The 14,889-nt window shown below is 48.5% G+C and overlaps 1 protein-coding gene across 1 annotated transcript in view; it reads left to right on the plus strand.

The window, feature by feature from the left end:
* The window catches only part of PPM1H (protein phosphatase, Mg2+/Mn2+ dependent 1H), a 246,490-nt gene that overhangs the window by 107,078 nt on the left and 124,523 nt on the right, over window positions 1–14,889 (plus strand). Inside the window, exon 3 of the mRNA XM_084759003.1 lies at window positions 7,712–8,056. Coding sequence (XP_084615129.1) covers window positions 7,712–8,056 — 345 coding nt within the window. The remainder of the gene's footprint in view (window positions 1–7,711; window positions 8,057–14,889) is intronic.

Consider the following 14,889-nt stretch of genomic DNA (forward strand, 5'->3'; position numbering starts at 1 on the left):
GTCCGGTGTAGAACCTGGCAAGCCCAGAGAGAAAACTCTGGGGCATGCCTCACATCCTTGCTGTCTGTGCCTCAGTTGTACTTTCCTCCTCTTTATCCTTTGCCTTTCAGTAAGGAGATGGGTGTTTAGAAAAATTAAGAAGTTTGCCCAGCTGGGTGTGGTGGTCCACACCTTTAATCCCAGCACTTGGGAGGCAAAGGCAGGAGGATGTCTGTGAGTTCAAGGCCAGCCTGATTTACATAGTGAGTTCTGAGACAGCTGGAGATACATAGTGAGACCCTTGGCTCAAAAAAAAAAAAAAGAAAAGAAAAAAAAAGAAAAAGTAAGAAAGAAAGAAAAAATAAAAGAAAAAGAAAAGAAGAAAGGAAAGAAGGAAGCTACCCAAGATTATACAATAGTAAATTCTAGGCCCTAGATAGAATTTATCTCATTCTAAATTTTAATTTTTCACACTATTCTTATTTACTTTATAGCAGTATTGGGGATTGAACTTTGGGCCTCATGAATTCTAGGCAAGCTACCGCCACAGCAGTTTTTTAAACTACCGTGAGAGGTTGAAATGTTCACACTAGTAACCACTGGACTGTTAGGTGATGTGAAACATGGGACCGCATTTGTTCTCTGTGGAATTAGAACCTGGTGCACGGAGCACAGGCCCAGCTGAGCAGGCAGGTGCACGGAGCCCAGGCCCAGCTGAGCAGGCAGGTGCATGGAGCCCAGGCCCAGCTGAGCAGGCAGGTGCATGGAGCCCAGGCCCAGCTGAGCAGGCAGGTGCATGGAGCCCGGGCCCAGCTGAGCAGGCAGGTGCATGGAGCCCGGGCCCAGCTGAGCAGGCAGGTGCATGGAGCCCGGGCCCAGCTGAGCAGGCAGGTGCATGGAGCCCGGGCCCAGCTGAGCAGGCAGGTGCAAGGAGCCCAGGCCCAGCTAAGCAGGCAGGTGCCCCTCCCCTGAAATGGACAGTACCTTTGCTTAGGAGCAGGCATGTATAGTAGGGACAGAGGACACTCCATAGAGCGGTGGCATCCACCCCCTCCTTCCTGTCCTTGCATGAGCTCAGCAGGCAGGGAACACGCCTGCCTGCCCACCTGCATTGGACCATCAGTTTACTGATTTTATAGCAGGGTGCAAGGCCACCAACAGGGTACAGGGCCAAGACAGGCAGAGCGTCAGAACAGAGATGGATGAGACCCATGGTGGCTTTTTAGGTCTGTGATTTCCAACAGTTTGTGGGGACTGAGGGCGGGGCAACTTTTTATAGAGACACTGAGAAGGGAGGGTCCCCTGAAGTATGTGCCATGCGCTTGCTCACGTGGGACTGCGAGGCTCTGCAATGGCCGTGTGGCTTTGGGGTCCTTTTCGATCTCAGGGCCTCAGATAGAACTGCAACGTGCCTAGCCTCAGAGCTGAGAGGGACCAAGTCTGGCTAACAACTGTGAGAGAGTAAGTCAGCCCCAGATCCTGTGTGAGGTTCATGTTGTCCTGATGGACTTGCCAGTTCGAGGGGGTCTTGCGCAGAATTCTTCTCTGCCAAGTTTCCTTCGAGAAAGAGAAAACATGGGTACAAAAGGGCTGTGAGTTGCTCATCAGCGGCCACCGGCCACTTTGCAGAGTTAGAGTCAATAAACACAAATTTCATCCCTTCCCTTTCTCCTAGTGTCAAAGCTGTCAATTGAGAGGGCTACTGTGCCCAGGGGAAGGGCTATTCATCCAGGCCAATAGAAGGACCTTGTCACCCCTTGTAGAGGCCATGGTGATGGCCATCGGGCATCCTAGGTCACTTTATTGGTTTCTAGTCGCTGATCAAATGAACACCTAGTCGGTGTCTGTCTCCTGCCTTCCTAAAGAAAAAGGCTCCTTTTAGTCAGAGACGGTCCATGTTAAAGATAGTATGGCTGCTGCCTCCAGGAGTAGGCGCGTTGTTTATGTGCTTTCCCCCAGCACAGCCAGAAGGTAGGGATCCTCAGCCAGACACTTAGCCTGGATTTAGCAGGACTATGTTGGGATTTTTATTGTTGTATTTGTTTCAATGGTGATGATGATGATATATATGTAAGGCACAGGTGGGAATGCGCTTGTATGAGCGCAAGTACCCAATGTATCCAGAAGAGGGCGCCAAAGTCTAGTGCTGGAAGTACAAGTGGCTGGGGCTCTGTGCTGCAGGTGCCAGGGAAAGCAATCCATGCTTTTTTTTTTTTTTATGCCTTTTTTTTTTTTAATTAATTTATTCTTGTTACATCTCAATGGTTATCCCTTCCCTTGTATCCTCCCGTTCTTCCCTCCCTCCCATTTTCCCCTTACTCCCCACCCCTATGACTGTTCCTGAGGGGGATTACCTCCCCCTCTATATGTTCATAGGGTATCAAGTCTCTTCTTGGTAACCTGCTGTCCTTCCTCTGAGTGCCATCAGGTCTCCCCCTCCAGGGGACATGGTCAAAGGTGAGGCACCAGAGTATGTGAGAAAGTAATATCCCACTCTCCACTCTACTGTGGAGAGTGTTCCGTCCATTGGCTTGATCTGGGTAGGGGTTTAAATGGGACCTCATGAGGCTGAGAAGCTTCTGTAAGGCAGGAGACACTGTAAAGAGAACAAAGCGACAGTCTACAGACTGGGAAAAGATCTTCACCAACCCTAAGTCTGACAAAGGTCTAATATCCAAAATATATAAGGAACTCAAGAAATTAAATACCACCAAACCAAATAACCCAATCGAGAAATGGGGCATGGAACTAAACAGAGAATTCTCAACAGAGGAATATCAAATGGCTGAGAAACACTTAAAGAAATGCTCAACCTCCTTAGTCATCAGGGAAATGCAAATCAAAACAACTCTGAGATTCCATCTTACACCCATCAGAATGGCTAAGATCAAAAATTCAAGCGACACCACATGCTGGCGAGGATGTGGGGAGAGAGGAACACTCCTTCATTGCTGGTGGGAATGCAAACTAGTACAACCACTTTGGAAATCTATCTGGTGCTATCTCAGAAAAATGGGAATAGGGCTTCCTCAAGACCCAGCTATTCCACTCCTTGGAATATATCCAGAAGATGCTCCAGCACACAACAAGAAAATTTGCTCAACCATGTTCATAGCAGCCTTATTCATAATAGCCAGAACATGGAAACAGCCGAAATGTCCCTCAATAGAAGAATGGATAAAGAAACTGTGGTACATATACACTATGGAATACTATTCAGCTATTAAAAACAAGGACTTCCCGAAATTTGTGGATAAATGGATTGAGCTAGAAATGATCATAATGAGTGAGTTAACCCAGAAGCAGAAAGACTCAAATGGTATATACTCACTTATATCTGCATATTAGCCCAAGGGGCATGTCCCACGAAAGCCTTCACTTACCAGGAAACTGAGACAGAGGAGAGGACATTCTAGTGGGATTCTAGATGAGAGAATCATGGGGAAAAGGCAAAGTAGAAGGACCCAGAGGGTCCTAGAAGCCTATAAGTAGAACATTATGATAGGCAGATTTGGGCATAGGGGTCCCGATCAAACTAAGGCACCAGCCAAGGGCAATCCATGCTTTTAACCACTGAGCCGTCTCCCCAGCCAAAAATCCCAGTGTGGCATGATGGGAAAGTTCACAGGCCAGCACACAAACACGGTCACACAACACAGCAAAAATAAGAGAGAACCTGCCCCAACAAGATAGAAGGAGAGAACCAGCTCCCTACGGTTGTCCTTTGACCTCCGCATACACTGTGGCATCCATGCACCTACGTGCACACACTAAAATAAACAGCTCTTTACAAAGTAAAAATGCGTAGCTGTTTCAAGGGAAATACTTCAAGTGATTAAAGCAGTCCAGTCACTTAGAATTAAGTGATTCTGAAAAAGTAACTATTTGTAATATGACATTATACCTTTCATTAATGTAGCAAAAAAAAAAAAATGACAAGTTAGGTGAGGATTTGGTTCCATCTGCAATTGCAAGGCAGCGGTACAGTGAAAAGAAGCCCCGTGTATTTGGAAGGACACTGTTACGGTCCTTTGGGCAAGGGACGGTATTGCTGAAACCTCCGCCTCCCTGTAGCCCTAATAGGAAGCCCTAAACTTGGGAGCCGTGTGAAAATAAAGATTCACAGACACTATGAATTCTATTCAGAGATGCCACAAACGGAGAACTGAGAGGCCTGGCTCGGATTCAGCTTGTCCCAGGTTACTGCCTAGTTGAAATTCTTTTTGGTGCCTGCACCTGGCTATTTGCACTTTCCTTTCCCTCTCTTGTCGGGCATAGGTCCTAGGACGCTACATAAACACATGGCCCTTCCTTTTCCGTGGCCTCAGCTCCTGTTACAGAAGCTGACAAACAGGGATCCCCAAATGCCATGAAGACTAATGACAAAGATCCCAAAGGCAGAAGAACGGTTAGAGGGCTTGTGGCTTCCCAGCGAGGTTGCCAGGCCTCAGGAGCTTCTGACTTCGTGCCCACCATCCTGGGCCTACAGATGTCAGCCACGTGTGTTTTCAGGGGGCTAGCTCCGCCTCCAGGTGTTGGTCCTGAGACCCAGACAGGAAGTAGGAAGAGCGGGGGTGGGGCCAGGGGCAGGATGGGGCGGGGGCCGGGGTGGGGCAGCGATATAGCCTCTGCCTCAAGAGTCTAGGAGCTGTATAAGGATCAGATCACTGTCCCAAACAGTGACCAGTAGTGCGCAGAGGGGAGACTGGGTACTGGACAAACAGGCTCATTGCTGACCACTGGTTACTCCCTGTACCCGGGCTGGTAGGCCCTGTCACCTCTAAGTCCCCATCATGTGTGTTCTTTCTTTAAAGCCAAGTTTTCACCCCCACTTTCTCCAGCCACGCTGATCTATTTCTGCAGAGTCAGCAGAGTCACTGAGGTCCTCTAGGTTTGGCCCCCTCATTTGCCAGAGAAGTAAGGACATAAGTGAGTGACCAAGATGGTGCTGTGGTAATAGTGACAGCAGCTGCCTCCGCGCCTGTACTTTGCACGCTTTGTACATAGCTGTCACTCAACGCGCACACGGTTAGCTAGTATCACCTGCAGTCGGTGTGAAGAAATCGTGGCAATCAGAGACACACTCCTTTGACTGACAGGTCATTGCCTGACCCAGCCATGGCTGAATCAGCTCCGTCCCCCACCCGGCTAACGCCTGTGGAAGCGGGGTTAGCGTGGGGACCGCTAAAATCCTTACGGCCGTTTCCTTCCGTTGCCCTTGGTCCTGAGTTCTGTTTCCACGCACACTTCTGCCTCACGGTGCTTTCAATGTACGTGTTTCTGTCCTCGTTTGATGGAATTCTTTCTTAGGGTGTCGTTCCTGGCTGGAATCCTCACTTTTCAAACTCTTCCCTCTCAGTCTCCACAGTTCAGCTTTAGAGACACCACCTCCACAAATGGCCTTTTGGGACTCTTGGGCTCAAGTATTCTGTAAGGACTGGGTGGCCCTACCACTGCTCCACACGGTCACATTGTTCCTCCCCCTTTTCCGGTCTCAAGCCCCCATGGAGTCACATGACTATGGTGTGGTTTCTTGTGTGCGCCTTCCTGCCACAGCCACATGGAGCCACCTGACTGTGGTGTGGTTTCCTCTTGTGTGCGCCTTCCTGCCACAGCCACATGGAGCCACCTGACTGTGGTGTGGTTTCCTCTTGTGTGCGCCTTCCTGCCACAGCCACATGGAGCCACCTGACTGTGGTGTGGTTTCCTCTTGTGTGCGCCTTCCTGCCACAGCCACATGGAGCCACCTGACTATGGTGTGGTTTCCTCTTGTGTGCGCCTTCCTGCCACAGCCACATGGAGCCACCTGACTGTGGTGTGGTTTCCTCTTGTGTGCGCCTTCCTGCCACAGCCACATGGAGCCACCTGACTGTGGTGTGGTTTCCTCTTGTGTGCGCCTTCCTGCCACAGCCACATGGAGCCACCTGACTGTGGTGTGGTTTCCTCTTGTGTGTGCCTTCCTGCCACAGCCTCTGCACCTGCCGTTGCTGTGGCCCAGTGTTGTCTTCGCCTCCCCTTCTTACACTTGAACATTCCAGAAGCTCTCAGCCCAGGCCTCACGTACCGAGCACCTCTTCACACTCCGCTGATGTCCTCCTGATCTGAGTGCTTTCGCACTGGTGGAGGCGTGTTCTAGCAGAGGCTCTCAAGCTCACCTACTCGTCCCTCTCAGCCTCCGAGTGCTACGATCGCAGGCTGCTGGCCGCAATGCCTTTCTCGCACACGTAATTTCGTTGCCTGCTTTATCAAAGTGCTCCAGGAAGAACTCCAGGAGCCGCTGGGAAGGGGGCAGGGAAGACGGCTCAGTGGGCCCAAGTGTTTGTCGTGCAAACATGAAGAGCTGAGCTCAGATTCCCAGCCCCCGCATAAAAGCTGTGCGTGGCACCGGGTATCTGTAACCCCAGTGGTGGAGGGAGCTGGAGACAGGACCTTCTGCTCAGCCAGGTTAGCTCTGGGCTTCTGCAAGCTTCCGGACTCAGTGAGAGACCCCGCCTCCAAGGCCACCAGTGATGGCTCAGCAGTTAAAAGTGCATACAGCGCTGGCAGAGAACCCAAGTTCTGTTCCCAGCCGCCAGTTCAGGCACTAACAACCACCTCTTAACTCCAGCTCCAGGAGGATTTGCCGCCTCTGACCTCTGGGCCTCCACACTTACATCTCAATGGTTATCCCCTCCCTTGTATCCTCCCATTCCTCCCTCCCTCCCATTTTCCCCTTACTCCCCTCCCCTATAACTGTGACTGAGGGGGACCTCCTCCCCCTGTATATGCTCATAGGGTATCAAGTCTCTTCATGGTAGCCTGCTATCCTTCCTCTGAGTGCCACCAGGTCGCCCCATCCAGGGGTCGTGGTCAAATATGAGGCACCAGAGTACGTGTGAAAGTCAGACCTCACTCTCCACTCAACTGTAAAGAATGTCCTGTCCATTGGCTAGATCTGGGTAGGGGTTTGAAGTTTACGGCCTGTATTGTCCTTGGCTGGTGCCATAGTTTGAGCAGGACCCCCTGACCCGTAGTTTAAAATCAATCTTTTTGGGGAAAAAATTAAGGTGGACATCAATAGAAGACACCAAGTGTCGGCCTCCAGCCTCCATATGTGTGAGGTCACTCGTGCGGGCCTGCACACACCCACACCCACCCACCCATGGGGGGGGGGGCAGGGGACTGTCATGAACTAAATCCGTGGTAGAGGAAGGAATACAGGCTGTACATAGAGGACATCAGTTGGGAAACTGAGGGAGAGGGAAGGAAAGCAGAGTGTTATTGCTTGCATATTGTATGCACTGCAGTAGGCGTCAGGGGCAGGGGGAAAGCAAGTCTTAAGGCCTCAGGATGTAGAACAAAGAGGAAAAGACGGAGGAAAAGGGGTCTATTTCCTGCTTTGGCAAATGGCTTTCTCCAAAGACTCCCAAGGCCAATCCTCCTCAGGGATTGCAACTCCAGTAAAGTGAGAGTTAGATGTTAAAGCCAGACTCTTTCTCCAGGCTCTGCCTTTTATATAAAAGTTTATCACAAACCCTAAGCGCCTAGTTAGAGTTGTGTCCTTCCCTGCAAGCAGTGACCTAGTTACTGGTGATGCAGGCCAGGACCGCTGCATCCCATGGCGTTGGTAGCAGCAAAGATTAGCCTGGGGGCCTGTCTCTGCGCATTTCCACCCAGTTGGATCCCATGACTTTCAGACCACACACAGACCCGCTACCCAGGTCCTCACTTCTCTGTCACCCTCTCTCCCCAGGAGTCCGAGGGCATCTCCTGCCACTACTGGTCTCTGTTCGACGGTCACGCAGGCTCGGGGGCTGCCGTGGTGGCATCGCACCTGCTACAACACCACATCACACGGCAGCTGCAGGACATCGTGGAGATCCTGAAGAACTCCGCCATCCTTCCCCCAACCTGCCTAGGCGAGGAGCCTGAGAGCACGCCGGCCCACGGCAGGACCCTAACCCGCGCAGCGTCACTGCGTGGCGGTGTGGGCGCGCCCGGCTCCCCCAGCACACCGCCCACGCGCTTCTTCACTGAGAAGAAGATCCCGCACGAGTGTTTGGTCATCGGGGCCCTAGAGAGAGCCTTCAAGGAAATGGTAGGTACCCCGCGGCGACTTGGGTAGCCCAAACCAAAACTATCTTGCTAGGAACGTGTGTGCCCAAAGCATGTGGTCTTCCTGCCTCCTCTCACGTGCACGTGTCTCTTCCGCAACAAATCCCAGCACTCGGGAGGCAGGGGCATGTGGATCGCTGAGAGTTCGAAGCCAGCTTGATCTACAAAGCAAGTCCAGGACAGCCAAGATAACATAGAGAAACCCTGTCGCGATTTTTTTTTTTAAAAAGTCACAGCAAGATACAGTTTCTGGAATGATTGCCAATGGAAATTAAGACTGTGAGAGAGGGCAAGCCCAGGATGCACACTCTACTTATTAAATGTGTGCCGTGTCCCTTCCATGTCATCAGACTCCCATTGACACCAGCTGCTGTGGCTCAACCTAATTGAAATGTGAGTGTGGGCTGCCATCTGTTTTACACATATGTACAAAGCCCAGGTGTTGGGGAAGCCATGCTCAGTAAAACACTCACAAGTAAACAAGTACCCTCCCTTTAAAAACGGGCACAGAAGGAGGTGGCGTGCACAGTTAATCCCAGCACTTAGAGGCAGAGGCAGGCAGATCTCTGAATTTGAAGCCAGCCTGGTCTATATAGCAAGCTCCAGGCCAGCTAAGACTACACAGAGAAACCCCCGTCTCAAGAAATTGGGGTGGGGGTAGGGACGTGGTTAGTGGTGTCGTTCACTCTCTTCAAAAGACAGTGCCCCCCCTCCCCCGGAGAACAACTGGGGAAGAGGTCCACATGGCTTTTGTTTTTCCAGAACCTGGTTCTTGGGTGCTTTGCTGTCTGAGTCAAGGAATGCAGCCTCTTGCTGTTGTCCTGGGTCCTGAGCATGTACTCTGGCAGTGACCCTGGCTGTCCCTGTCCCTGGCAGAAAGGCCACGGATGCTTTATACCGTGTGGCTTCCTCCCAACTCTGACTTCACTTTTTACTGAAACCAGTGTTGCGGTACCAAAGATTTTCTCCCGAGTAGCAACCTTTGTGCAGGTATAAAGTAAAGACTACTTAAGGGTGTTTAGGAAGACATCAGGGAGGCCAACAGTCAGTAGTGCTTTTAAAACCTGAGTGTGAGCCGGGCTTGGTGGCGCACATTTAATCCCAGCACTCGGGAGCCTGAGGCAGGTGTATCTTTGTGAGTTCAAGGCCAACCTGGTCTACAGAGCGAGTCTAGGACAGCCAGGGCTGTTAGACAGATTAAACCCTATCTCGAAAAAACTAAAAATAATAAATAAAACCTGAGCGTGGTGGCAAGCGGTTCTGTGAAGCATGGGTGGCCAGAAACAGCTCACCGGAAGTGAATGTCCAACCCCACGGTCCAGGGCCGGAAGTGAATGTCCACTCCCCCACCCCCACCCCGCCCACGATCCAACCTGGGCTTCACCCTGTGCCCTAATCAGGGGAGAAAAGTGAGCCCAGTTCCTGATTTGTTTATACAAAGTGTTCCTTATAAGTCTATTAATACCTCCAGTTCATCTCCGTTACTCCAGCTCATCCCTTCTTGGTCTATTTTAACTTCTGAACATATATATTTGTCCTGTGATTAACGAAGGGTTTTAAATGCATCTCCTCTGGAAAAGATTCAGGAGGAGAACTAGGAATGGAGGGAGAAACACTGGCTCCTATTGGCGAGTCTATCTAGACACCAGTGATCCACAGAACTCTGGGTGTTTGACGGAGGCAACAACTTGACAGTGGCCTCACCCTGCAAGGAGAGAAGAGCTCAGAAAATGGACTGGGACCGGGGCTGGGGTCGGGAAGGGAGCGACGTGGGGATTTTAACTTCTGTCAGTGGTTGCAGGGGGCTGCAGAACACCTTTTACCTGGAACTGCTGCATTCTCAGTTCCATCCACTAGAGGGCAGTGTCACACCGATAAAGGCTTCCCTAGCAACAGCCGCCCTTGAACCGCCAAGGGTCCCGCGGCCAGCTTTTCAACATTAGGCAGTTAACTGCCTGAGTGTGTGTGTGTGTCTGTGTGTGTGTCTGTGTGTAACTAGATGCCTAGAGTATGTTATTTTTATGTATTCCATCCAGTCAATAAATTTTTTTGCTGAGAAACAACTCTTTGTCAGGGCTGAAATGGAAGTAAAACATAGAATAAAATAGAAAAAGTGAGGCATTCAACAAGTGAAATACAAGCAGGAGAGAGAGAAGGAAAAGTTAGGGGGGTTGAGTTCCAAATCATGTCAAACGAAGTTAACAGAACCAAGCCACAACAAGGAGCACGTGGGTAGAGGTGATGACGCTCTATGCTTTCTCTGAAATGGTTTCTTTGCATCTTTGATGCTCAGGTTGCCTGCACAGTGTGAGGTGTGTGGGGACGGTGACCTCTGACCACCAGCATGGAACGCTCACTACCAACGCTCTCAGGGATGTGTTTAACCTTACAACCCCTTTGTTGTATCATGTCTTGGATCTGACTTTCCTACTGGGAGGGCCATGTAGCCATTTCCTGCTATTTCCACTGTGGAAAATGGACTGTGGTTTCCTAAAGGAGAACCTCAGAAACTAAGTGCTGATTGCTTGGGGTGACTTCAGAACTGACAACATAGAAATGATTGATGAGCCGGGCGTGGTGGCGCACGCCTTTAATCCCAGCACTCGGGAGGCAGAGGCGGGCGGATCGCTGTGAGTTCGAGGCCAGCCTGATCTACAAAGTGAGTCCAGGGCTAACACAGAGAGACCTTGTCTCAAAAAACAAAAAAAAAAAAAAAAAAAACAAAAAAAAGAGAAATGATTGATGTCAGCACCCACAAAATAATAGCCTAAGGGATTACTGTTACCTCATATAAAATCCCTTTTCTTCCCTGGTTCTCCTGGGAATAGTTGTTTTTAGGGATTCTCTGTGTCAAGGTAAAGTTCGGAGATTTTTTTTTTTTAATGCTAAATGCAGCTTTTTTTTTTTTTTAAACTCTCCAATCCCATGGGTTCAGTGATTTTTTAAAAACAGTGTTTGGGTTAGCAGCTAGGTCATTTCCTGGCCTAGGATGGGAGGTGTGAGTGAGATAAATGTTTTGAGTCCACCCAGCCCCCGACCCTCTACAAAGAGTGTTTGTGGGTTGAATAGACAACACTTCAGACTCATGGAGGAAGGTTCACTCCAGCCCTGGAGTAGCTGTTAAGGGATCGGCACCAAGGCAGCAGTGGCAAGCCGTTCAGTCTCAGAATCCTCAGCTATTTCCCTTCCGCATTGTTAGGTAGCTAGCTGGACAGGTGTTACTGGGCTTGGAGGCCATTGAGGATGGACCCCTCACTCGTGGCCAACTTTGGACCTCAACCTGCCATTTCCCTGGTAACCCTAGAAAGGGAAGGAACAAAAGGGCAACAGCTCCTGCCCTAGAATTGTAACTTGCCACATAAAAACGTGTTACTGTGTAAAAATGTGCAGGTAACAGGGTTTTGTTGAGACCAATTAAGCTGCCTCCACTTAGCCAAAAGAATGGAATCTACCTCCGGCCCTGAGTGGAGACTTGACATCTTCATCTGCTCAAAAACATTAGGACGTTACACTCATCGCTCCCTTCCTTTAGAATTACCTAGTTGGAAGTGCCAAACACCTGCTTCCCAGGAGCTACGACCTGAGGAGTTGCTCAGGCTGCGGAAGGAATAATTAATCCACTTAACTAAAGAATGGATGTAACTGAGGCCCTTGCTCAGGCCAGGGCCTGATGGAGCCTCCAGGGCAACCTTCCCACTCCTCCACCCCCTTCCTTCCTCCTTCAGCCTCGCTCTTCTCTGAAGTTGCCCTCCCCTTCTGCCACCCCGCTGTTGGCCAGCCTCCACTGCTGACCGTGCCAACCTCCCCTGGTCCCTGCTTTAGATTTCTGCTTCCTCGTCTGTCAAGATTTACAGCTTGCCTGCCTTGTTGTTTTTCTCAGAGTCTTAAAAAAAAAAAAATCATCCCGGAGCGTCCTTCCTCTGAGTCTGTACCTATTTTATTGAGGAGACTAAGAACCCAAAAGGGAGCCCCGATTTTCCCAGTAACCATACGCATATAAGTTTTTTGCAACAGAGAAGAATGTTCTAGAAGCTTTTTTAAAAAATATTTTATTTAATTTTAATTTATGTGTGTTAGTGTTAAGGGTGGCAGATCTTGGAGTTACAGACAGTTGTGAGCTGCCATGTGGTTGCTGGGGATTGAACCCTGGTCCTTTGGAAGAGCAGGCAGTGCTCTTAACCACTGAGCCATCTCTCCGGCCCACCCCTAGAATCTTTTTGTAAGCGAGCAAATAACATTTGTTTTCTGAAATTTATTTAGTTTTGTCTTATGTGTATGGGTGTTTTGTCTGCATGTATGCCTGTGCACCACATGTGTGCAGTGTCCAAAAACAGGTGTCGGATCCCCTGGGAACTGGGATTACAGTCAGTGCTCTTAACCAGCCCCCGAATTGGCAATATTTTAACTTTTAAAACTATTCTACATCTTCTACTACTGGCAAATGGTGGGGTAGGGGGAGGGGAATAATGGCATATAATAAAAGCATGAGGAATGTAGACCTGATTACTAATTTATAAATTCTAGAATTTCAATTAGCATATTCATGGTAAACTTTAAGCTTCAGCTTCTTTATTTAAGCTTAGTTTTGTTTAGTTTTTGTTGCAACAGGAAGTTCTTTTTAGGAAGTGATGGGCCTGTAATTCCACAGTGGTCAGCAGGTGGCGATATTGAACAGTCCTTTTTCTTTCTTTTTCTTTTTTTATTCCCTCCTCTTTGAAACTCATCGCCTAGCTGGCAGATGCCCTTGTTCTCAGCATAAGCCAGGATGAGACCTGGATACTAAACCCATGCAGAAGCTTATTATTTGTGGCCGACACTATTAGCAGTGTGCTCAGAACCATATTATATAACCCAGCCAGGGGGAGCTGCCAGGTATATTAAAACTGCCTGGCACTGACTGGCTTTCTTCTGCTGACCAGTAGTGCTCTTTTTCACAACCTGGAATTGGTGAGCAACAAAGACCGAGCGTGGAGTTGCATCATCCCTCAGGCTCTCAAATCAAATCATAGCCAATCTGGCCAATAAAGATATTTTTATTGCAATGATTTCCTGTTGAGTGGGTCTCACTTCATACATGTCTCTGTGTCTTCTCTGTTCCCACTCCTTGAAACAACAAGGAAAAGAGCAAATAAAACCCCGGATACTAAGAATTGGCTCTTTTCTTTGATTCAGAGGTGAGCCCTGGAAGTGCTGTGTAAGCTCTTCCAACACAGAATACCTCAGCTTTGCTCCATAGGCTGTTGCCTGGGACGGGGCATCATCGTGACATCAGCGAATGACTTCAGTGGCCCTCCAGCACTTAGACCGCACTTGAAAGGAGTGATAGTATGTAGATATTTTGCTAGTAAATTATTCTAGATGTCTCTCAGAATGCACTGGCAGCTGATGTGGGGAGAGAGTCTTTGCGTTGTTTAGCACAGAGCCATATATAGCTTTTCTTGTGATCTCATTGGCTTGTGGGGAAAAAAACAAAAACAACAACAAAATTAAAAAAAAAACTTTAAACTTGAGGGCTTTGGAAAAAATGGTTAGACACTGTGATTTTTTTTTTTCCTCTAAAGTGTAAAAAGGCTTGGGCTAATTTGAAAGACTGCGGATTTTGAAAAGGAAAGGCGGCTAATTCCACAGTAAATACATCTTTATTGAGCGCATTTGTCATGTTTAATCTCGTAGTAAAAGAGCTCCCCAGATGGTCCTTTAATGTACCTTTTAGTACAAAGATTTTCTGAGTCTTCTAGGGAGGAGTAGGTGGTGTGTGTGTAGGAAAAAAAAAATAAATGTGCTATTTTGGCTTCTAAGGAGGAGGGGAGAGAAGCGATTATTTTTAGAATCTGTTCTAGTTGTGCACAGTTTTAGATGTAGAGGAGTGTGTGTTAATGTCAGTGAATTCTCCATGGGATGAACACTGCAGAAACACACCTTTCAAATCCTGGAGGTAGTGCTGGCAGAGAGCATGCTTCTAATCGTCGTGTGTGTGTGTGTGCGCGCGTGCACGCGCGCGCATGTGCAACCCCTCATGTGTAGGAGGGGCTGGTCAGTTCATGCACATGGGAGCAGGGTCCTTGGATCAAAAAGTAGTTAGACTCCAGCCCGCTCTTTATAAGAAAATGTCATGACTTGTTCAGAGAAAGCTACAGAAAGAACAAACGGTCAAAAATACAGAAAGGAGGAAGAAGTAAGTTAAATGTGTGCACGTATGTATTTTTTTTTCTGTTAATTTATATGGAGGTATAAGCTGAATAAAAACAGAATGGTTCTCAGCAGTAAAGGTAAAAATGAATTCCACCACTATAACAAAGCATCTTCTTGTGGAACACTGTCTTGATCCTCCCCAAAGGACTAAGGAATTGTAAGAGCAGTCATCCCTATATTAGAAGCTGAGATAAAGAATGGCCCAGTTACAATCCAGAGTAAACTTATCTGCCTCCGTCCCTTGGGAATTCTCTGCCACAAGCAGCTCTTTAACACGGACTCTTTGTACTGCAGGGGTTTCCCCCTCTTTCGGATTGCACCAATAATTCAGTTGAGCCTGCCGAGCATGGCTCACATTCCAGTCCATGTGCAGCGTGCAAACACTTGACTGCTTAAGGAATTTCTAATAAATAGTGCCTTTCACTCAGACTCACATATTCAAACGGATATTGATTGCAACTGTGAAGGGATGATTTCCATGGCTAGCGCCCTGATTTTCAGTGTATTAAAAACAGTAATGTTGGATGTGGGCTTGGATATACCAGTTTATGTATTTGTTACGAATTAAATGTGCATATACTTATTATTTGTAAAATGTACATAGATCAACCTTTTTAATTGTTT

The sequence above is a fragment of the Acomys minous genome (genome assembly GCF_964271855.1).
Source record: "Acomys minous genome assembly, chromosome: 15".
Lineage (NCBI taxonomy): Eukaryota > Metazoa > Chordata > Mammalia > Rodentia > Muridae > Acomys > Acomys minous.